At 35.4% G+C, this 26,129-nt stretch overlaps 1 protein-coding gene across 2 annotated transcripts in view; it reads right to left on the reverse strand.

Moving 5' to 3' along the window:
• Positions 1-25,917, reverse strand: part of MGAT4A (alpha-1,3-mannosyl-glycoprotein 4-beta-N-acetylglucosaminyltransferase A) — a 151,948-nt gene extending 126,031 nt beyond the window's left edge. For both annotated transcript variants that reach the window (XM_072614605.1, XM_072614607.1), the window contains exons 1-2: positions 25,768-25,917; positions 984-1,320 (exon numbers count right to left, since the gene is read on the reverse strand). In XM_072614605.1, coding sequence (XP_072470706.1) covers positions 984-1,077 — 94 coding nt within the window. In that variant the 5' untranslated portion in view covers positions 1,078-1,320; positions 25,768-25,917. The remainder of the gene's footprint in view (positions 1-983; positions 1,321-25,767) is intronic.
• Positions 25,918-26,129: the final 212 nt, after the last annotated feature.

Consider the following 26,129-nt stretch of genomic DNA (forward strand, 5'->3'; position numbering starts at 1 on the left):
ACCAATATAATTTTTAAATAAATACATAAAGGCAAAGATGAGCAATCTATAATAAGTTTGTGGGTCATATTACTCAGATTATTATTTTAATGCTCCTAATACTTTTGCATATAAAGTTTTCTCTAGACAAGTATTATTAATTTAGATTCCATGAACTGTTTAAGAAATATATTTTTATAATTTCTTTTATATTTCTGTGTTTTATTTTATTCATTTAAAAATATTATTTTGAGAAGGCTCCATAGAGTTCATCAGATCTCCATAGGGGCCCTATGAAAATATTTAACAACAAAATTTAACAACTCTTGCCTTAAGATAACATTAAAAAGAAAGAAAAATAAAAACAGTTGAATAAAAACATGGAATGACTACAAGTGATTTTTTAAATTAGAACTAGGTAAAAAAGAAACATACTCTAAATATTACAAACACATACTAAACAGACACTCAGAATTCATTCTGAAACAATTTCCAACACTTAACTAAAAGAATGAAATTTTAAAAAATTAAACTCAAACTCTACTCATTTATTTAATAATTTTACTTAAAGAACAATCTGTCAACAGGTGCAGTAAAAATCAAAGTACTTAGTAAGTGAACTTCTTAATAAGAATGAGTGTCTTTTAAATGTTATAACCAATGTTCAATATATTATATATTTATATTATTCAATGAAACAAAAAAAATTATATTCTTGAACTTGGCCTATTGACTTAATATCATAGTATAAATTAACAAAACAAATGTGTAGCTTTTGATAACAAGTGTTGAAGTACAGAATTCAAATCAAAAAGTCTTTAATATTCTATTTAGATAAGCATTCTCAGAAGTACTAAACTGTACATGTACAATCAAGTAATTTAGCTTCCTTGACACGCTATAAAAATATTAAGATTTAATGGATAACACAGACTTGATTTATCTCATATCTCCAGACAAAATAATAACATATATATATATTCTCACAGAGACATTTTCCTTACCTTTTCCATTTTGCCACGAAATATACCAAGACAAACTGAGAAACGAAGTGATAAAAACTAATACAGTTGTCACAGTTCCATTTCGGAGCCTCATCTCATTTCACCATCACAACTGTTCATATGTTTTTGATGACAGTGATGGCCTGTATTATTTCTGATTGTTTTGAAGCTAATGTATTCCAGTACTAGGGGTTCCAGGTCAATAATAAGAAATGAGAGAGGTTCATTTCAAGTGCTTTACAAAATAAGTTCAGCTGGAGCACCATTCAAAATTATCACCCAAGTGCTTCTTCACAGTCTTCATGTAGCTGAATGCTGGTTTATGGTCCTCCTCTTCCTATTCAGAAAGAAAATATATTTAGTGATATAGTGAATACTAATCATTATTAAGTCTGTACTTCAGAAAAGTGCTAAGATTGGCTACTATTAATTATTCATCCTATTTTTATTTCCATTTTAAACTACACACACACACACACACACACACACACACACAGATACTACTCTTCCTCTAAGGCAGGAGTTAATCAAAGATCCATAAATTTCTTTTTTCTTAAATATTCTGCTAAATATTTTCATATATTTTATTTTAAAATAAATGTATGTTTCTATATCCTATGTATTCTATTTTGTGCATGTATAAAACATTCTGAAAAAAGGTTCATAGACTTCACCGAAGAGGTTCATGACAGGTTAAGAACTCCTGCTCTAAGGGAAGAAACTTTAAATAATATTCCTGATACACCAGTCCTAAATAAGTCAACCAAATGTTAGTTTACCTAAAAGCATCACATGCTTGGAACACACCTGGCTCACTGAGCAAATAATAGGCTAGCAGATAACAAAAGAAATCCAAAGAAAGAATAGAGGAGAGGCAGAAAAAGGAGACCATCTTATTTATTTCTAAAATAAATTTATATTAATGTCTTTGATTTTTCTATCACCTATATAATCTAATAAATTTGCCTTTCCCAAGAAGCTATACTTTATTACAAAGAAAAAAAGGAAAAATCTATAAAAAATTATCAGTCTATCAAAAAATATGACATTATATGCAGTGTTGCACATTCATAGTTCCTTTTCATCATTTATGTGTTCTCTGGGGACAGTCTCAGCCACTATAAATTCAAAGCATTCATCCTCAACTGAAAAGTCAAGAATTCTATTCTTTCCTCTGACATAATTTCATTTAATCTTCCCATCTTCTCATTTTTCCCACTCATTAAAATCTAAACAATAATATTATTATATATTTACATAGGATGAAAATGTTTCTCTTTTCTATTAAGGTATTAGAAAGTCTCAATTTACTATGTGCAATTTACCTTAAACATTAGAACTGATCATTCTAAAATGAGTAAGATTTTTCCTATGTCTGGGTTAGGCTTTTCCTTCCCAGGAACTTGAGCACTTTTAAGAGAATAAGTGAGGATACTAGTCAAGATTAGTGAAAATTCTGAGTTTCAGAATATTCTTAAAAATCCATTCAAGCAAGAGTAAAAAGACTTGGATCTGCCCTATACAGTTTAGCAAGTACTTTACATAAATTATTTCATTTTATTTTTATAAAAACAATATAAGAGAGCTGGCAGAGTAAAAACAGGGATTTGCCTGTGCTCTCTAAAATTCCCCTACAAACAACTTAAAATAATGCCTCAAAATGAATTTGAAGCAGCAGAACCAACAAAAGGATGGGGTAAAACAATTTCCCAATCCAAGACAACTTCAAAGTTCAGTGGGAAAGATCTGTCTCCATGGGGTGAGAGTAAAGTTCAGCAGAGACCTTGGGGTCAACTGAAACTGAAGTGGCTTCAAGAGCTCTCAGTCCACAAATAATAAGATGGTCTGACAGCACCTCAAGGAGAGCTCTCAGTCCACAAAAGGTAAGTGGGTCATAAAACTCCTGAAAAAATGACAAGGGACCTTTACAGGTACTGGGTGCAGCAAACCGTACTGTCCATACCGGATCACAGTTCCAGGGCAAGAGGAGCACGAGGAGGCACTAGTTCCCTCACCATAGTTGCAAGGGCAGAAAAGACTGTTTATGGTCACTCAAAGACCATAGCACAAGTCGTGAAAGCAGTGACCGTGCCTCTCCTTAAATCATACCATCTCAGAAGAACTGAAAACTTATAGACCCCCGCCCAGAACTAGATCTAAAAACGCCAGCACAAAAAACTGAAGGTTGGGAAAGTGTCCCATCAACCCCAGGAACAGAGCCCAACTTTAACATAAAGTTAAAAGTCAAGAAATATGTTGGGAAAAATTAGCAAACAACAACAAAAAAAGAACTGACCTCAGAAAATTATTATAATGACAGGGACAATTAAAACACAAACTCAGAAGAGACAGTGAAATCAAAGAAACTACATGCAAACCTCAAAGAAAAATGTAAACTAGTCTCAGGTACCCAAAAAACTCCTGGGAGAGTACAAAAAGGATTTTAAAAATTTATTATAGAGGTAGAGAAAGAATTGGGAAAAGAAATCAGAATGACACAATAAAACCATGAAAAATAGTCAACAACTTGTTAAAAGAGGCACAAAAAAATACTAAAGAAAATAACACTTTAAAACACAAATTAGGTCAATTTTTTTTTAAATGCACAAAACTCCACTGAAGAGAATGCCTTAAAAAGCAGGACTGCCAAAATGGAAAAAAAAATATATAAAAATTCACCAAAGAGAAAAACTCAGTTAAAAGGAGAACTGGCCAAATGGAAAGAGAAGCACAAAAAAAATCACTGAAAAAAAGAACTAGTTAAGAAGTAGAACTGAACAAACAGAAAAAACAGGACAAAAACTCACCAAAGAAAGTAATTCCTTAAAAATTAGAATTAGGAAAGTGGACACTTTCTTAATTCTCAAATTAAGAAACTATTAAGAAACTTAAATTATCAAACTACTTGAAAGTCACGCCCAAATGAGGAGCCTAGAAATCCTATTTTAAGAAATTATCAAAGAAAACTGCTCTGATGTCCTAGAGATCCAGAGGGTGAAATAGATATTGAAAAACTCCATTAATCACTTCTTGAAATATCAAAACAAAAACTCAAAGGAATATTATACCAAATTCTAGAGCTCCTGAGTCAAACAGAAAATACTTTGAGTAGCCAGAAACAAACAATTCAAATATCGTGGAGTGACAATCAGGATAACACAAGATTTCACAGCTTCTACATTAAAGAATCAGAGGACCTGGAATAAAATATTCTAGAGGGGAAAGAAGCTAGGATAACAACTAAGAATCACCTACTCAACAAAACTGGGTATAATCTTTCAGCGGGTAAATTGACATTTAATGAAATAAAGGATTTTCAAGCATTTCTGATGAAAAGACCAAGCTAAAAAGAAAATCTGGTTTTCAAATAAAAGACTAGAGAAGCAAAAAAAAAAAAATGTAAATAGAAAAGAGAAATCATAAAAGATTCAATAAGTTTAAAACTGTTTACTTTCTTAAATGTAAAGATGGTACTTGTAATTCCTAATAATTTTATCATTACTACGGTAGCTAGAAGAAGTACACATAGACAAAGGGCAAGGGGGTGAGTTGACTATGTTGGGATGATATGCCAAAAAATGAAATCAAGAGGTGAGAAAGAGGGATACGCTGTGAAAAGAGGGAAGGGAGAAGTAGAACTGGGTAAATTATTTCATGTAAAAGAGGCACAAAAGAACTTCTGCAGTAGAAGGAAAGATGGGGCATAGCCACCCCTCAACTTTACTTGAACTTTACTCTAATCAGGATTGGTTCAAAGAGGGAATATACACACTCAAGTTGGCTATAGAAATCTATTTTACCTGACAGGGAAGTAGAAGAGGAAGGGGATAAGAGAACATGGAAAAAGAGTGTGGGAGATAGAAGGGTGGACTAAGGGAGGCAGTGGTCAGAAGTAAAATAGACTTCTGAGGGTGGACAGGATAAAAACATAGAGAAAAAGATAAAGAAGGGGGAATAAAGGATAGAAGAGAGAAAATACACAGTAATCATAACTGTGAATGTGGATGGAATGAACTCATCCATAAAATGGAAGCAGATAGCAAAATGTATTAAAAATCAGATTCCTACAATGTGCTACTCATAAGAAACACACTTGAAACAGAGAGGCACACACAGAGTAAAAATATGGGGTTGGAGAACACTCTATTATGCTTCAGCTGAGGTAAGAAAAAAAGCAAGAGTAGCAATCATCACAGAAAAAGCAAAAGCAAAAATAGATCTCATTAGAAGAGATAAGTAGGGAAATCACATTTTGCTAAAAGGTACTTTTATGGAAATTTAAATGGGAAGATCTTTCCCATTCATTAATAAGCCCATGTGACCTGCTTGAGTCATATAGAAGTCTGAGTCACATGAGTCTGGGGTGGGAGGAACTTGCTGAATGGGTGGAAAAGGGTTGAACAGGAAGAGGTGGAGCTAGAATAGAGCTGAGAGGAAGTTAGTCATAGAGCAATCAGAGCTGGGAAAAGCAGCTGGCTATCCTGAGAGAGCTTGTTTCTGATTTTGTTTAAGGGAGCTGGTTTGTGGGAAGCCCAACTGAGGGAAGGCTTGGGGATGGTATTTCCCTCTTCATTGTTATTGTGTAATTCAGTTACCATGAGGGATTTGGCTTTCTGGGGTTGGGATCTGGCTTTCTGGTGTCTGAATTAATGTTTTGGTTGTGTCTTCCATGTGGAGAGTCTGTTGTATTTCGTGATTCAGAATTGTGCTGCCATATTCATGGCTGCCATAGGCACTGTAAATGTCGCACTGGTGTTACAGTATTGTAGACAATGAAGGAATACCAAATACTACATATATATGCATTAAATGATGGTATAGCATCCAAAATCTTAAAGGAAAAATCAAATGAGGCAAAAGATGAACTAGTGGGGGAACTCAACTTTCACCTCTCAAAACTAGATGAATCTAACCTAAAAATGAACATGAAGTTAAAAAGATGGACAGAATTTTAGAAAAGTTAGCTATGATAGACATCTAAAGAAAACTGAATGGGAATAGAAAAGAATATACTTTTTTGTCAGCAGTGAATGATACCTATACAAAAGCAGACTATGTATTAGAGCATCAAAACCTCATAACCAATGCAGAAAAGCAGAAATATTAAATGACTCCTTTTCAAACTATAATGCAATAAAATACATAATAAAGGGCTGTAGAAACAGGTTAAGAATAAATCAGAAATTAAAGAATAAGTAAGTCAAAGAACAATCATAGCAACAATCAATAATTTCATTAAATGATGAAAATGATATAACATACTAAAATTCTGGAGAAGTAACCAAAATAGTACTTATGAGAAAATTTAAATCCCTAAACTTACATTCATACAAATGGAGAATAAAAAGCACATCAATGAAGTGGGCATGAAATTAAAAACAAAAAAATAGAAAAAAGACAAATTGAAAAATTCTAAACACCAAATTGAAAATAGTGAAAATCAAAGAACAGATTAACAAAACTGAAAAAAAGAAAATGGCTTAACTAAAATAAAACTAGGAGCTGGTTTTATGAAAAAACCAGTAAGATAGACAAACTATTGGTTAATTTGATTTTTAAGAAGAAAAACAAATTACCTGTTTCAAAAATGAAAAGGGTGAATTCACCAACAATGAAAATGAAATTAAAATAATTATTAGGAGTTATGTTGCCCAATTATGTCAATAAATCTATCAATCTAAGTGAAATGGAAAGTATTTACTACAATGTAAATTGTCCAGATTAACAGAAAAGGAAACAAAATATTTAAATAACACTATCTTAGAAAAAGAAAATGAACAAATTATCAATGAATTCCCTAAGAAAAAATTCTCAGGACCAAATGAATTCATAAGTGAATTCTATCAAACATATAAAGAACCATTAATTCTAATAGTTTATAAACTTTCTGGAAAAACAGGCAAAGAATGAATCCTATCAAATTCCCTTATGACACAAATGTTGTAGCTTCCGCAATAGTATTAGAATTAACATTGTTTTAGACTATGTTAATTAGTCGAAAACAATCAGTAAGCATGATCAGTAATAGGGGTAATTATCCAGTAAAATTAGAGGTGAAGCAAGGATGCCCATAATCACCACTATTATTCAATATTGTACTAGAAATGTTAGCTTTACAAATAAAAGAAAAAGAAATTTAAGGAATTAGAATAGGCAATGAGAAAACAAAAACATCACTCTTTGAAGATGACATGATAGCATACTTGGAGAATCCTAGAGAAGCTCCTAAAAACTAGTTAAAATAATTAACAACTGTGGGAAAGCTGCAGGATATAAAATAAACCCATATAAATCATAAGCATTTTTATATATTATCAACAAAACCCAACAAGAGATAGAAAAAGAAATTCCATTTAAAATAGGTGCAGACAATATAAAACAATAGGGAATCTAGCCTGCCAAGACAAACCCAGGAACTACAGGAACACAAATACAAAACATTTTTCACACAAATAAAGTCAAATCTGAATCAGAATTGGAAAAGTATTAATTGTTTGTAAGCAGGCTGTGTCAATATAATAAAAATGACAATTCCACCTAAATTATTTTACTTACTCAGTGCCATATCAATGAAACTACAAAAAAGAGTATTTTGTAGAGATAGAAAAATAACAAAATTCACTTGGAAGAACAAAAGGTCAAGAATATCAAGGCATCAATGAAAAACATGTGAAGGAAGGTGGCCTAGCCATACCAGATCTCAAACTGTATTACAAAGTGGTAATCATCAAAACAATATGGCAGTGGCTAAGAAACAGAATAGTGGATGAATTGAAAAATTTTGGTACATAAATACAAAGTAACAAATAAGCACAGTAATCTAGTGTTTGATAAATGCAGAAATCTAGGCTTCTGAGACAAAAACTCACTATTTGACAAAAATTCTGGGAAAACTGGAACATAGTTTGACAGAAACAAGGTGTAGAACAACATCTTATAGCCTATAGCAAGACCATGTCAAAATGGGTAATGATTTATTTAGACATAAAGGGTGATACCATAAGCAAATCAGGACAGCATGGAATAGTTTACCTTCAGATTTATGAATAATGGAAGAATTTATGCCCAAACAAGAGATTAAGGGTATTATGGGATATAAAAGAAAAATGGTTTGTACAAATAAAACCAATGTAGCCAAGATTAGAAGGAAAGCAGAAAGCTAAGGGAAAAGTTTTACAGAAAATCTCTCTGATAAAGGCCTTGTCTCTCAAATATATACAGAGCTGAGTTAAATTTATAATACAATGCATTCTCCAACTGATATGGTCAAAGGATACAAATAGGCAGTTTTCAGACAAAGAAATCAAAGTTGTCCATTTAGTCATATAAAAAATGTTCTAAATGACTATTGATCAGAGAAATGCAAATTGAAACAACTCTTAGGTACTGCCTCACATCTATCATATTGGCTATTATAACAAAAAAACTGACAAAAATTGGAGGGAATGTGGGAAAACTGGGACACGAATGCACTGTTGGTAGAGTTGTGAACTGCTCTAACCATTTTGCACAGCAATTTGGAACTATGTCGAAAGGGCTATCAAACTTGACATATTCTTTGATTCTGCAATAGATTTGCATTCCAAAGAGATTTTAAAAAAAGAAAAAGAAAAAAGGACCTATATATACAAAAATACAGCAGCTCTTTTTCTGGAGGCAAAGAATTAGAAATTGAGGGGATATCCATCATTTGGGAATGACTGCAAAAGTTGTGGTAAATGACTATGATGGAATATTACTGAGTTGTAATAAATGATGAGCAGAATGATTTCAGAAAAACCTGTAAAGATTTACATGAATTGATGCAAAGTGGCATAAGCAGAACCAAGAAAACAGTGTCCACAATAATAACACTATGTGATGATCAACTGTGAATGACTTCGCTATTCTCTGCAATACATTGCTCCAAGACAATTCGGGACTCATCATGAAAAATGCCATCTATTTCCAGAGAAAAAATTAATGGACTCTGAATGAAGGTTGAAACATACTTTTTTTCCCCTTTATTATTTTTTTCTTTTTGGTGGCGGTGATGGTTGTCTATATTTTCTTTCACATTACTAATATGAAAAATGCTTTATATAATTGCACATGTATACCCTGTATCAAATTGCTTATCATCTCAGAGAAGGGAAAGAGGAGAGAGGGAGGGAGAGAATTTGGAACTCAAAAACATTTTTTTCCCAGTAAGAGCAATATTTTAATGATGATCAACTTATCAACTCTGATCAATACCAGAAAATTCTGAAGGACTTATGAAAAATGCTATCCACCTCCAGAGAGAAAACTGATGAAGTCTGGGTGCAGATTGAAGCATAATTTTCTCACCTTCTTTATTTTTTTGCCTTTTTTAAAAATTAATTTATTTTTAGTTTTCAACATTCATTTCCACAAGATTTTGAGTTCCAAATTTTCTCCCCATTTCTCTCCTACCCCCCACCCCAAGACACCATGCATTCTGATTACCCCTTCCTCCACTCTGCCCTCCCTTCTATCACATCCCTCCCTTCCCTTATTTCCATTTTTTCTATTTTCTTACAGGGCAAGATAGATTTCTATACCCCATTATCTGTATTCCTTATTTCCCAATTGCATGCAAAAACAATTCTCAACATTCATTCCTAAAACTCTTGAGTTCCAACTTCTCTCCCTTCCTCCCTCCCCACCCATCCCCACTGAGAAGGCAAGAAATTCAATATAGGTTATACATGTGTAATTACGCAAAAGACTTCCATAAAAGTCATATTGTGAAAGATTATTTCCCTCCTTCCTATCTTGCCAACCCCTTTATTCTATTCTCTCTTTAGATCTTGTCTCTCCCCAAAAGTGTTTACTTCTAATTACCCCCTCTTCCCACTTGCCCTCCCTTCTATCATCCCCCTACACCCCACTTATCCCTTTCTCCCCTACTTTCCTGTAGTGTATGAGAGATTTTCATATGAAATTGAGTGTGCATGTTTCCCTCCTTAAGCCAAATGTAATGAGAACAAGCTTCACTTTTTCCCTCTCATTTCTCCCGTTTCCTGGTCCATTGAAAAAGTTTTTTCTTGCCTCTTTTATGAGAGATAATTTGTCCCATTCCTTTGCTCCCTTTCTTCTTCCAATATATTCCTCTCTCACCCTTTAATTCTATTTTTTAGATTATCATCCCTTCCTATTCAACTCACCCTGTGCCCTCTGTCTATATGTGTATGATCCCTCCAACTACCCTAGTACTGAGAAAAGTCTCAAGAGTTACAAATATTATCTTTCCATGTAGGAATGTAAATAGTTCAACTTTAGTAAGTCCCTTATGATTTCTCTTTCCTGTTTACCTTTTCATACTTCTCTTAATTCTTGTGTTTGAAAGTCAAATTTTCTATTCAGTTCTGGTGTTTTCATCAAGAATTCTTGAAAGTCCTCCATTTCACTGAAAGACCATTTTTCCCCCTGAAGTATTATATTCAGTTTTGGTGTGTAGGTGATTCTTGGCTTTAATCCTAGTTCCTCTGACTTCTGGAATATCATATTCCAAGCCCTTAGATCCCTTAATGTAGAAGCTGCTGGATCTTGTGTGTTATCCTGATTGCATTTCCACAATACTCAAATTGTTTCTTTCTGGCTGCTTGCAATATTTTCTCCCTGACCTGGGAATTCTGGAATTTTGCTACAACATTCCTAGGAGCTTTTTGGGGGAGGATCTCTTTCAGCAGGTGATTGGTGGATTCTTTCAATATTTATTTTGCCCTCTAGTTCTAGAATATAAGGGTAGTTTTCCTTGACAATTTCATGAAAGATGATGTCTAGGCTTTTTTTTTTTTTTTATCATGGCTTTCAGGTCGTCCAATAAATTTTAAATTGTCTCTCCTGGATCTATTTTCCAGGTCAGTTGTTTTACCAATGAGAAATTTCACATTGCTATTTTTTCATTCCTTTGGTTTTCTTTTATAATTTCTTAATTTTTCATAAAGTCATTAGCTTCCATCTGCTCCATTCTAATTTATAAGGAATTATTCTCTTCAGAGAGCTTTTGGACCTTCTTTTTCCATCTGGCCCATTCTGTTTTTAGGGCATTCTTCTCCTCATTGACTTTTTGGATCTCTTTTGCCACGTGGGTTAGTCTATTTTTTAAAGTGTCATTTTCTTTAGCATTTTTTGGGGGGTATCCTTTAGCAAGCAGTTGACTCATTTTTTCATGATTTTCTTGCATCACTCTCATTTCTCTTCCCAATTTTTGCTCTACTTCTCCTACTTGATTTTCAAAATCCTTTTTGAGCTCTTCCATGGCCTGAGACCAATTCATATTTTTCTTGGAGGTTTTGGATGAAGGAGTTTTGACTTTGTTTTCTTTTGTTTGCATGTTTTGGTCTTCCTTGTCACCAAAGTAAGACTCCATAGTCTGATTCTTTTTCTGGTTTTTGCTCATTTCTCCAGCCATTTACTTGACTTTTGAGGTCTTTGTCAAAGTAGTTCTCTGCTTCCAGTGGGGTTGGGGAGGTGTACTGTCAGCCGCTTGATCCCCCCACAATCTGTGGGCCCAGAGCTCCAGAAAGAGCGACCACATTGTCCCTGCTATAGCTGTAGCTGCTACAGGTTCCTCCGCCCCAACCCCTTCTGCCACTTTGGGGCTGGAGATTGACTACTCCACTCTCCTGCACTAGTCCCATAGACTTTTTCCACTGACCTTCCAATTTATCCTCAGCGTTCTGGGGTCATGGAGTCTGGAAACCACCACACGTGTGAGAGATTCAGTCTCCCCAAGGACTGCTCAGGTCCCTTCTGTGCACTCATGGCCTACACTGGACCGCATTCTGCTCCCAGCATGGCATGATAGACACTTCCTGGCAACCTTCCAGGCTATCTTGGGCTGGAGATTTGCTTCACTCCATCATTCTGTGGGTTCTGCAGCTCCAGAATTTGTTTAGAGCCATTTTTTATACAGGTATTTGGCTAGGCTTGGTGGGAGCCCTCTAGAAAGTCTGTGCTGTTACTCTGCCATCTTGGCTCCACCCCCCGAACTCAAAATTTTTTAAAAGAATGTGAAAAACTGCTTTTATATGCACTTGGGGAAAAACATTTTTTTCTGAAAAAGGACAGTCAAAAATTGTTTTTACATGTAACTGGAAAAAATTGAAAATTGAACAAAAAAAGTAGAAGCAGCATTGCTGTTACCATTTTACAGATGAGAAAAATGAGATTCAGAAAGGTCATATAAATTGCCCAACTAGCAGGGGGCAAGATCTGAACAAAGGTATTTCTTGATAAGTCTACAACACTTTCCCCTACACAAGTGGTGTCAAAAAACCAACCTGCTCCCAAATAGGCAGAACTAAATTAAGATGTAATTAGGAAATGTTCAATAAAATTCAATAAAATCTAAATAATATTCATATGTGGTTTTCGGAGTCAATAAGTGGAAGCAGAGATCCTTATGTATTATTTAGTTCGATATCACTGCTCTACACCATACTGTCCCCTCCTCTCAACTCTTCAAGTACACTTAAGCATCAGTTAGAATCTCTTACAAATAGCAGTAATACAACTCTCTACATATGAAAGCAAAGATTATAATATTTAGAAAAGACACTAAAATCTGATGGTAAACTAAAACCAAACCAAAAAAACAGGCCTGCAATTATCAGTCTACCAGCAACAGTATTCAAAATTGCTACTTGGGTTTTCTTTAGGCTTACACTAATATTCAAGTCATTATATTCTAGTTATCTAGTTACCAATACTTAATGAGACCATCATTCATCATTATTAAATAGCCAATGCAGAGAATGTCAATCTCATATTTAACATGAAACACAGCATTTGATAACAAATATTCAAATAAACACAGCATTGACTCCAAAGCCTGTACTTCTCCTCCTCTCCAATATTAACTGCCTTGTATCTAACAGCTTACACAGTGATTTATGTGCTTGAGAAGGAATGCCAAAAAGGGATAAAATTCTGGGTACAACCCAGATACTACATTTCCTACAGGAGGCTTTTCCTGACCCCCTTCAGTTATTAGTGCTCTCCCTTTCTTCTAATTTAACGTTGCATGCAGTTTGTATTTGCCTATGCATACATGTTGCATCTATCCAAGACTAACTTTTTGTCTTTTTATCTGTAGCCCCAGCACACAGTAACTAGCATATAGTAGGTGTTTAATAATTTCTTGACTAATAATGTCTTACACATAGTAGGTGATGAAAGTGAAAAATGTAGAATCAGGATATACAAACTGACTTTATGTAAAAACAACAAAAATATAATTATAAATTTAAAAATAGGACATGTTCAAAGAATAACAGGAGACATAAAAAAGAATATTTTGTCAAAGTTAGGTAAAGAGCAAAGTGCTAGATTTTGGCAAATCAAGAAGATCTGAGTCTGAATTATGCCACATTTACCAGTCCTGTGAGCTTGGCTAAGTCACTTCACTGTCTGGTACTGGCTAAGAAATAGAAAGGTGGATCAATGGAACAAAGGTGACATATAATATACATACTAAATGGTTATAATAATCTTGTATCTGACAAATATAAAGATTTAAGCTTTTGGGATAAGAATACACTTTTGGTAAAAAAAAAATTGTTGGGAAAACTGGGAAGTGGTCTAGCAGAAATTGGGTATAGAACAATATCTTCCACCCTTCACCAAGATAGGTCAAAAAAATAGATACATGACCTAGATATAAAGAAGGGAGATACAAGAAAACTAGAATATGGATCATATGACCTATCAAACTTATGTGTAGAAGAATTTATAAACAAAAGTTAGCACTGTGAGATGTAAAATAAAAAATTTTTTATTACATTAAATTAAAAGGTTTTGTACAAATAAACCAATGTAGCCAAGATTAGAAGGAAAGCCAAAAACTGAGGGGAAAATTATAGTCAGTTTCTCAGATAAAGGTCTCATCTCAAATATGTAGAGAACTTTGTCAAATTTAAAAGAAAATGAGTCATTCCTAAATGATAAAGGTTCAAAGGATATGAACAGGCAGTTTTTCAATGAAGAAAGTTTTGTTTCTTAAAATGATAAGGGTAAAAGGAAAAGATCCTATCTATCTAAAATATCTATACCAATGAACTCTCTTTGTGGTGACAAAGAACTGGAAATTAAGGGGATGCCCATCATTTGGGGAATGGCTGAATAAGTTGAGGTATGTGAATGTGATGGAGCATTACTGTGCTATAAGAAATGATGAGCTGGTCAATTTTAGAAAACCATGTAAAGACTTGCATGAAATAATGAAAAGTGAAGTGAGCAAAACCAAGAGAACATTGTATACAGTAACAGCAATGTTGTTGGAAGAATAATTGTGAACAACCATGGTATTCGGGGAACTATAAATACTCAAAAGAAATATAAAGGATGTATGAAGGAAAATACTATCCACCTCCAGAGACAGAACTGGTAAACAGAAGTACAAACAGTATGGTTTTACATATATTTATAAATCTTTGTCAAATGGTAGCCTTTTGTGGTATGGGGTGGAGAGGGAAGAAAGGAAGGAAGGCAGGAGACCATTTAGAACTTAAAATTTAACCCCCCAAAATGAGTTAATTTTTTAAAAGTTTTATAACTAGTAAAAATAAAAAGAGTTAAATAAGTTATAAAAGGAAACAGGCAGTAATACCAGTGGGGAACCTCAACTTCCCTCTCTCAGAACTAGATAAATCTAAACATAAAATAAATGAGAAAGAATGACAAGGGAATAAAATTTTAGAAAAGTTACCTATGATAGATCTCTGCAGCATAACGAATGAGAATAGAAAAAAATAACTTTTTCTCTATTGTACATGGCACGTTCACAAAAACTGACCAAGTATTAGGGCATAAAAATCTCACAAATAAATACAGAAGAGCAGAAATGCTAAATGCACCCTTTTCAGGCTATAGTACAATAAAAATCATATTCAATTAAGGGCAATGAAAGCACAGATTAAAATTAATAGGAAATGAATCTAATCTTAAAGAACAAGTGGGTCAAAGAACAAATTTTAGAAACAATAATTTATTAGAGGAAATGACAACAATACAACATATCAAAATTTGTGGGATGCAAACAGGAAGATTTTTATCCCTAAATATTTACATGAATAAAAGAGAGAAAGCAGATCAACCAACAGGACATGTGAATAAAAAAAAATTAGAAAAAGAACAAGTTAAAAATTCCCAATTAAGCTCTAACATGGAAATGCTGAAAAATCAAAAGAGAGATTAATAAAATTCAAAGTAAAAAATTGACTGATAAATAAAACTGGGAGTTGGTTTTACGGAAAACAGTAAAATTAATAAACTACTGACTAATTAGATTTTTAAAAAAGAAATTAGAAAACCAAATTACCAGTCTCAAAAATGAAAAGGATGAATACACAATTAATGAAGATGACACTAAAGTAATTATTAAGAACTATTTTTCCCAACAATATTCCAATAAAACTGACAACCTAAATGAAATGGATGAATATTTACAGAAACATAAATTGATAAGATTGACAGAAGAGGAATTAGAATACTTAAATTACCCTATCTTAGAAAAAAGAAACTGAACAAGTTATAATTGAGTTCCCTAAAGAAAAATACTGTGGATCAGACTGATTTACAAATGAATTCTACCAACACTTAAAGAATAATTAATTCCAATATTATATAAACTGTTTGGAAAAATAAGTAAAGAAGGAATATTATTAAACTCTTTTATAACACAAATATTGTTTTAATACCTAAAACAGGGACAGCAAAAATAGAGAAAGAAAAACTACAGGCCAATTTCCCTAGTGAATTTTAATGCAAAAATGTCAAATAAAATACTAGCAAGGAGACTACAGTAATACATCAAAAGGATCATACACCATGATCTGGTTAGATTTATATCAGGAATGCCAGGAAACTGTAAGTATAACTGATCATAGTAAGAACAAAAAAAATACAAATCTTATTATTACAACAATAGCTGCAGAAAAAGCTTTGATAAAAATAAAACACCCATTCCTACTTAAAACACTATAAAGCATAGAAATAGATAAAGCTTTTTTAAAAAAATGATAAGTAGTATCTATCGAAAATCAAGCATTGAGTCCTTAGGGTTGCAAAAAGTCAGAAAAGATTGAATGACTAAACAACAAAAAAACACCAAGCATTATCTAAAATGGGGATAAACTAGAAGCCTTTCCAACAAGATCAGGAATGATCCTGATCCATCAAGGATGTCCATTATTACTGTTCAATACTGTACTAGAAATGTGTGTGTGTGTGTGTGTATTAGAGCGTGTGTATCCAGCAGGAAGAGATAGAAAGAGAATTTCCATTTAAAATAACTGCAGCACAAAATATTTGGAAGTCTACCTGCCAAGACACAGACAGGAATTATATGAACATAATTACAAAAAACTTCTCATACAAATACAGAGCTAAAGAGATGGAAAACTATTAATTCCTTATGGGTAGACCAAGGCAATATAAGAAAAATGATAATACTATCCTAAACTAATTTATTTATTCAGTGCCATATCAATCGAACAACCAAAGACATTTAATAAAGTGAGAAAAAAATAACAAAATCCATCTGTAGTAACGAAAGGTCAGGAACATCAAGGAAATCAATGAAAAAAAAAAAAAGAGAAGGAAAGCATCCTAGCAGTACCAAATCTCAAACTACTGTACAAACGAGTAATCATCAGAACAGTCTGGTACTGGATAGAAATACAATGGCTGATCAATGGAATAGATTACACACACATTATACAGAAATAAATGACCATAATAACCTAGATATTTGATAAACTAAAACGTCCAAGCTATTGAGACTATTTGACAAAAACTGCTGGGAAAAGCAACATAACAGAAACTACAGACAGACCAGTAACTCACACTGGATAAGGATAAGCTCAATGGGTATATGATTTAGACACAAAAGGTGAAATCATAAGCAAATTAGGGAAGTATGGGAAAATATTAAGGATCTATTGATAGGGGCAGAGTTCAGAGCCAAACAAGGGATAGACAAGACTACCAGAGGTAAAATGGAATTTTGATTATATTAAGTTTAAAAGTTTTTGCACAAACAAAACCAATGGAGCCAAGATTAGAGGGAAAGCAAAAAACTAGAGGGAAAAAACATTTTTTATAAGATTCTCTGATAAATTTCTCATTTCTCAAATATATAGGGAACTTAGCCAAAATTTATAAAAGTAAAAGCCATTCCTCAATTGATAAATGGTCAAAGGATATGAACAGGTAGTTTTCAGAAAAAGAAATCAAAACTATCAAGTCACATGAAAGAATGCTCTAAATCACTTCTGATTAGAGAAATGCAAATTAAAACAACTCTGAAGTACCACCTTACTCGCATCATATTGGCTAACATGACAGAAAAGGAAAATGATAAATGGTGAAGAAAATATGGAAAAAATAGGTATACCAATGGTGGAGTTGCAAAGTGACCCAATCTTTTAGAGACCAATTTGAAACTATGTCCAAAAGACTATCAAACTGTGCAAAACATGGACCCAGCAATACTACTCCTAGATCTGTATTTCAAAGAGATTAAAGGAAAAGAAAAAGGACCCTTAAGCACAAAAAGTATTCAGAGAAGTTGGGGTTTTTTTCGTAGTAGCAAAGAATCAAAAATGTATAGAATGCTCATCAATTGGGGAATGGCTTAACACATTGCGGTATGTGAATGTCATAGAATACTATTTATACTGTAAGAAATTGAGAGGAGGGAGGCAGGGTCAGAAAAACCTGTTTAGACTTATATGAACTGATATAAAGTGAAGTGAGAACCAGAAGAACATTATACACAGTAACAGCAGTATTATAATGATGATTGAATGTGAAAGACTTAGTTACTCTGATCAAGACAATGATCCAAGACAATTTCAAAGGACTCATGATGAAAAATGCTATTCGCTTGCAGAGAGAACTAATAAACTCTGAATACAGATTGAAGCATATTTTCTTTCACTTTATTTTTATTTTTTCTCTTTCTCAACATGGCTAACATGTAAAAATGCTTGTATAATGGGTATCATGCTTCTTGCCTTCTTGATGGAAGAGGGAAGCGAAGGAGGGAGAAAATTTGGGACAAAAATAATTTTTTTAATTGCAAAAAAAACCTCTCTTAACTAATATGCAAATTTTAATTAATATAAGGGTTATAGCTTTATGTTTTGCTGATAGTTACTAAAGTTACAATTTTTTAATGGCATTTATTTCTGATAGGAAAAAGAAAGTTAATAATGAAATGAGCATTTCTATATTTTACATAAGCTACTCATAGTTAACCATCAATCCAAGCAATCTAATCCCCTTTGGAGTGAATTAGATATTCCATAGGTGCTATAGAATGTACTTCAGCAATATATCAAATATCACTCCAGTGGCACTAAGTAAGTAATGTATCTCACAAAATGACTTAAGGTTTCCTAGGAGTAAAACCTTAGCTTAGCTACTCCACAAAACTGAAAGTTGTCCAGAATTTCTTTTACTTTATAAAGATTCACCATTAAGAATACCCAGTTATCGATTTCAAAAGCATTTCTACCTTGAAAGAATAATACAAATAAAAATAAATAAATGTTTTATATTTATGTTGTGCTATATGGTTGCAAATTATTCTTGCATAAATTATAGCAAATGTTCAGTAACACATTTTGCATAATTGGGATCATTTTAATTTCTACAGCTAACAATGCACACATAAACTAGCTTCAAATACAGTGTTCCTTTAAACTTTCCAAAATGTTTAATACATTTTCCATATAATAAGTATTCAGTAAATATCATTTAATGGGGATGATTAAAAAAGCCAGATGGAACTATGAAATTTTATTTCTAGTTCCAACACTGGAAAGCCTAGTATAAAAACAAAGCCTTAAAACTGAAAACAAATCAATTAAATAAATAAATAAAGACCCTGTTGCTATCTTGCATCTTCTGTCCCCTCCTTGTCTGAAGGATGTTATGGGTAATAAAGAGACAAGAATCCTTTATCTTATTCATGCAGACATTCAATAATAATTGGAAACATTAATCTATCAAGATGGAAGGTCTTTTACTAGAAATTGCTTTCAAAAATGTTTCAAGTATGTATAATGTTTACGTAATACTAAAAGTAAAAAAATACATCTAAAAAAACAAGCTTTAAGTAGATCACAGGCAAACCTCTTAAACCACATTAACTACTGGGTGTAACAAATAAAGCAATCTTTAGATTTATTAAATCCTTGTTGGGAAATTCCTCACTGAAGACCCTGAAAACCTGGAAGGAAAACTATTTTAGAACTTTTACTCATATGACCACTGATATCACACATTATTATCACTTACATTCAATGAATACAAATTAATGATGTTTAATCACTTATCCTAAGTGAATTCTATAGGCAATCACAGTGTTAATAACAATAGTAGTAGTAATAACAATAGCTCGTATTAACATAGTACTTTAAGGTTTGTAAAGCACTCTATATGTTAACTAATTTTATCCTCATAACAACCCAGTGGGGTAAGTCCTACGATTATGCCCATTTGACAAATGGGGAAACTGAGGCATACAGAGGTTAAGTAACTTGTCCAGGGTCACACAAGTGGTAAAGAGTCTCAGGCAAGATTTGAATTCAAGTCTCCCTGCCTCTAAAGTCCTGCATTCTACCTACTTCATCACACTTGGCAGATTTTGGCGCTATTTAATTAGACACTATACCTTTGCCTGTAATACCTGGCAAGGTCCTGCTAATAGCATTTGATTGCCAGAGGAACAGAAGTCCAAAACGTTAAGTTTTTTTTTAAAGTAATGGATAACATAAAAGTTTAAAGAAGTATAGATTAGTAAAATTTTAATCATTTATTAACATCATATGTGAATAGCAAATTACTACTTCCTCTTAGTAACAAGCTAACAATGAACCTCTATACTATCACCACAAAAAATAAATGTTATTTAAATTGATCTAAGGAATATTTGTCACATGTTACCCAAAGACCAGGGTCTCTAAACTCTTAAGCTATGGATTAGCTTAAATTTTTTAATTAGCTGTCTTTAGTTAGCAATTCTTTAAGGGCTCTTGTGTAATTAATGTATTAGAGCACCTCTGAACATGGTGCATAGCAAGTGCTATATATGTATATGAGGCTCTGAGCATTTGGATAACTAGAAAAATACTTCAGAACTGTCTGAAAGAACTGAAGGAACAAAAATGAAATCTCCAATGCAAATTTCCATGTAATTCTACATGAATGTTTTAAAAATTCAATTTCACCCCTTCAAAAAAATATTTTATATTGGAAAATATAACAACGCAAGAAGACAAATTAAGTTGGCTTTAGGATCACAATATTAATCTTTGACTAAAGATACAAATTTTGGAATTGAATTGCATTCCCTAGGTGTTGGATTTTCTAATATGATATCAATATAAACCCCACACCTCAATTATACAGTGATTATCAGAACTATCATCAGATCATTTATTCAATCAAAAGTAAAGAATAAAATTTATACTTGGTTATTCATTTAACAAAATGTTTCCTTATAAAAGACCTTTTAAAAACATAAAACAATGAAAATACAAGGCCTCCACAATACGACATCATCCTACATTTCCCATTTCCACTCAATGCCAACTCCAGCCAAGTAGGATTATACTTCCTTTTTTCCTGCAATTATTTGGTAAAAGCTATTATTTAATAGGGCTTTAATATTTGCAAAGTGTTATCTCACCAATTCTATAAGACAGATGCCATTATCACCATTTTCAGAGGAGAAAACTAAACCTAAGAAAGGGTGAGACTTATGCACGGACACAGAGCTATTATGTCTAAAGCAGATTTGAATACTCTTTCTAAATTTCAAGTTTAACACTGTATTATGCCACCACCTGCTTATATATTTTCCAAATTGAAGGTAAACTCCTTGGAGGCAGGTGCCATTTTCCATTTTTTTCATTTATTTGTGTATTTCCATTAGTTTTTGGTACATCGGCAGGCATTTAATCAATGGTTGTCAGACTGGGTTAAGAAGATCCTCCCTACCACCAACCCTGAGATCTCATGCCTTTTAATATATTTTCTTATGCCTAGTATAGTCTTCATTCACCTTTTGCCTGCTGAACTCTTACATCTATCCTAGAAAGCCCAACTCAAATTATTCTCTTTTTGGAGTGCAAAGGCTCTAACATTTTTTGCAATCTCTTAGGGAACTGAGGCAATGGGAAGGTGTTAATGACTTTGCAAAAGGTAGTATGGTGTGGTAGCTTAGGACACTAGACTTTCAAATAGGAAAACCTGGTAAATTCTTCAGATGCTTTGCAGTTGTGTAACCCTGGGCAAGTCACTTAATCTCTCTATGCCTCAGTTATGCCACCTGTAAAATGAATGAGAAGGCTGAACTCATGGTCTGTAAGGTAGCCCTTCAAGCTTTAAATTTATGATCTTTTCCCTTAAATGTCATTTAGCATCTTATTCTGTACTTCTCAAATGTATTTATATCAATTATGGTTCTGAGTTTATCTTCCTACTAGACTCTATGTTCCATGAGAGAAAACATTCCTTTTTTCTTTCATTTTTAATTTATGGAATAAAACAAGCATTTTTATAACAGTACAATAAAAAAGATGATTGCACATGAAACTGCAAATCTACTATGTACAACTGTCTATTCCTTTCAAATATACAGCAAAATTATTATGTAAATTTCTTTTTTTCTTCCCTCACTCCCACCCTAGAGATGGCTACCATTAGATACAAATAGGTGTGTGTGTATACATATATGCACATATATATATATAATTTTATACACACTTATATTTATCAGTTATTTGGATGCAGATAGTGTCTTTCTTCATATTTATTTTATAATTAATTTAGGTAGCAAAAAAAAGTATTCCATTCTTAAACTTTTTATCTCAGTATAATATACAGTAATAACTTTGTACATAGTAGATGTTTAATATTTGTTGACTTGAAAAGAAAATTTGTGCATGTACATCTATATTGCCTTCAGGCTACAAACTCCTAGTGGATAATAATTCTAGTGAATTCTGTATAATATATAACAAATAAGTTGGTGACAAAAGTATATTTCTTATATCTGAGGAAACCAAGATTCAGAGATGTGAAATCACTTGTTCAAGATCATATAACTGGCAAAGATAAAGTTTGGATCCAGGTTCCCTGACTCCAAATCCAGTGTTCTTTCAATTCAAATCACTAAATATTTATTAGATGGGACAGCTAGATGGCAAAGTGGATAGAGAGCCAGGCTAGAGTCGGGAAGACTCATCTTTCTGAGTTCAAATCTGACCTCAGACACTTACTAGCTGTGTGCCAAGTCACTTCACCTTGTTTCCCTCAGTTTCCTCATCTATAAAATGAACTGGAGAAGGAAATGGCAAATCACTCCTGCGTCTTTGCCAAGAAAACCCCGAACAGAGTTGTGAAGAGTCAGATAAGACTGAAAACAACTGAATTACATGCCAACTATGTGCAAGACACTGTGCTAGGTACTAAAGATGCCAAGGTTAAAAAAATAAACAAAACAGCAGAGTTCCTACCCTCCAAGAGTTTATAGTCTATTACATGAATAATAAAACAAGTACACAGATAAGTAAATACAAAGGGGAGCAAGCACTAAAGGATTTGGGAAGGGGAGGGAGGAAAGGATCTGAAACGGTTTCTCTCCCCCTAGTCTAAAAGGTAGCAATTGAACTGATGCAAGATTCAAAAAATGCAAACAGTATAGGCTACTTCCCTAGGTCCTACTTAGGAAGACAGCCAATTCCCCTAGGTCACTTGGAATCTTGCAAAGATTCCTACACATCAAATGTGCCCCAGCTGTCCCCAGTGCCAGGATACTCACCAAGGCTCTACCAGTGTTTCAGAGATTCAAAAAACAATTAGAGAAAAAAACCACATACTTCATCTCTCCTAAGACAGACTTAACCAAAGCCTCATAAAGCCCTCTGTCAAACATGTTGCTTCTGTTTTCATATACCAAGAGAACTAAATCAGGCCGCGAATCTCTGTTCCCTGTTTCATCTCCCCATCCTTACCCCATCATGCAAAAACAGAGCAGGTGCAGACTTTTTTTCAGATATCTTCTTAATTATTAGGTCCTATGAAACAGAATGGAACCTCCTTGACTCTTGCTCAGTGGGAATCCCTGCCTTCCTAAAATGAAAGCACCGAAGAAACTAGATAGATACTCCTCAATCATCCTATACTACTATAGAATCTCTTAATGTTACCTGATTCACTTTAAAATAACAAGGTAGCTAATAGTTATAATTCATTAGATAATTATACCCTCAGATGTTTAAGATGGTTTTTTTTTAAACAGTTGACATGGGCAACCAAAAAGGGTATTTGTTCTGCTTGACTATACATTGTTGTTACAAGAGTTGTTTGTTTTGGCTCATTTTGGGGAGGGAGAGGAAAAAAATGCTTAACTGAAAAAAATTTAATTAAAAAAATTGTAAAGTGGCACTTCTCCCCCTCTGAAGCATATGCTGAATCTTCTATGGAGGGAATTAGCATAGAACCTAGAGGTTATGTCTTTTTCAATTCATCATCTCACCTGACTTCAAATAATTTGGAAGAAAAGAAAGCAATCTGTCCAACCATTCTGGAAAGCAATTTTGAACTCTGCCTAAAAAGTCACTAAACTGTGCATACTTTGACCCAGCAATACTACTAGTCCTATAATCCAAATAAATCTAAGAATGGAGAAAAGTGAGTATGTGTATGTCTCAGCTATTTTTGCAGTGACAAGGGGCTGGTAATTAAGGGGGTGTGAATCAACTGGGGAAGTGATGGGCAAATGATGGTATATGAATGTAATAGAATATTATGGAGGTGTAAGAAATGAATAATTTCAGAGAAACCTGGGAGAACTTGTATGAACTGATGCAGAGTAAAATGAGCAATTTATACAACAACAATGTAAAAACAAATAACTGAAATGAAAATTTATGGATGCAATGAAGCAACCAGGATTCTCAAAGGTGGCTGATGCAGCGGAACTACTCAAGTTCAGAACAAGACGTAGATTTATTTTTTGAACATGGCCAATGAAGTAATTACTTTTGATTGACTATGCAAATTTGTTACAAAAGGTTCTTTTTTTTTTTTTACTGAGAAAGAGAGGCCAGAGGGAAAGAAAAAGCAATATCATCTAGCAGGGTCTTTGGTCTTCACCCAACGACAAATGAACTGTCCTCAAACCATAGAAAATGAGGGCACAAACAGTAAAGGAAAAGGGAATGAGAGAAAGAGAAGAGGAAAGCAGGGAGTGCTAAAAAGAAAGAGGAGAAATAGGGAGGGAGGGAGGGGGGGAGGAAGGAAGGAAAGAGAGGGAGAGAGGACTGAAAAAAGGAGGGAGAAGTCAGGAGAGGAAGAAGAGAAGAGAGGGAGGAAAAGAAGTAGGAGAGAGCAAAGACAGAAAGAAAAGACAAGATGGAGAAGACAGGAAAGGGAGAAGATAGAAGAGGGAAAGAGGGAAAGGGGGAGGAGAGGAAGAAGGAAAGGGAAAAAGAGAAAAAGAAAGGGAAAAGGGGATATAGAGAAGAGGAAGAAAAGAAGAAAGAACATATAAGAGAGAAAGAGAAAGAAAGGAAAGGGGGAGGAAAGGAAGAAGAAGAGGAGAGGGCAGAAAAGAGAGGAGGGAGAAGCAAAGGAGAGAGAGAGCAGGATACAGGGGGAAAAAAGGGAAGGGGACAGAAAAAGAAAAGAGGGGGAAAGAGGAGAGAGAGAAACATGAGAGGAAGACGGAAGAAGAGGAAAAGGTGAAGGGAGAGGGAAGAGGAGAAAAGGGGAGCAGAGGGAAAAGAGGAAAGGGAGAAGGGAAGGAGAAGATAGTGAGAACTGAAAGAGATGAGAGTAGAGGGAGAAGACAGAAAAGGAAGAAAGGGAAAGAGAAGCGGAGAAGAGGGTAGAGAGAGAAGGGAAGGGAGGGAAAAGGGAAGAGGGAGGGCAAAGAAATAAAGACGACAGGGAGAACAGAGAAGAGGAAGAGGAGGGGAGAAGGAAAGGGGGAGAGGGAGAGGAAGGTCAGAGACAGGGTGAGACCGAAGGCAGCGATAACTGCCGCCCGCAAATCACCGTCGGGGCCAAGGGACGGGTTTAGAGAAAAACCCAGGGGAGCCCGCGGGGCGCCCAAGTTTAAGCTCGGCACGAGATTCCCTGTGAAAAGTTCCCCTCGGGGTCCCCCCTCCCCGCGTCCCTCTCCCCCAAGGGGAACCAGAGTCAGCCTGTCAAAATTCCGTCCTTTACGACGGGAGAAGGGACCCAGAGCTCCCGCCCCCAGACTCCCCTTCCCCTAAGGCAGAGGCAGCCAAGCGGCCAGTCCGCGAAGGGACCAGGGAGCCCGGGAGAGCCCTCGGGGCCCGCGGCAGCCCCAGAGCCCGCGGCTCCCTCGCTCCGCGCCCTGCGCGGCCGCCCAGGGCCGACGCCAGGCAGGACTAACCAGAGCGAGCCCGCGGAGCCGAGGCGCAGCAGCGGCGGCCGCCCCCCCTCCCGGGGCGAGGGGCTGGCAGGAAGACTCCGACCACGACGACGAGCCTCTGCCCCGACCCTCCACGCAGCTGCCCAAGTCGGGGCGCTCGCTCCCAGAGGTCCCAAGCTGCGGGCTCGGAGGGAGGCGGGGAGGTGGCCGGGCGCCGGCAAGCCGCAGGTGAACCTGCCGCCTCCGCCGCCGCTACCGGGGGCCACCGCACCCAGCCTCCAGTCCCGTCCGCTGCCCCCACGCGCGACCCTAGCAACGCAGCCCCCTCGCGCCCTCCCCGGCTCGTCGAGTCTGGCTTACCAGCCCCAGGCGCTCCGCTTCTCCAGCTGCGGCGGCCGCTGTTCCAGCTCAGGCTGCTGCTGCTGCTGCTGCTGCTGCTGCTGCTGCTGCTGCTGCTGCAGCCCGGGCCCACTAAGGTTCCTCCCTCCCTCCTTCCAGCGCACACATCCCATCCCGCCCCGCCTCTTCTCCAGACTCCTCCCCCTCCGCTGAAACACCCCCAGAGACGGTTCTCCCCCACTCCATCCCGCCCCCTCCCCGCGTCCGCCTCCCCATTGGCACGTCAGACTGTACGCCTCGGACCAGTCCCGAGCCCAAGACCCTCCAAACTGCCCCTGTCACTGGCCCGCCTGTTTGTCACTCAGGTGTGCCGTCTCGCGGGT

The sequence above is a fragment of the Notamacropus eugenii genome, chromosome 5 (assembly GCF_028372415.1).
Source record: "Notamacropus eugenii isolate mMacEug1 chromosome 5, mMacEug1.pri_v2, whole genome shotgun sequence".
NCBI lineage: Eukaryota > Metazoa > Chordata > Mammalia > Diprotodontia > Macropodidae > Notamacropus > Notamacropus eugenii.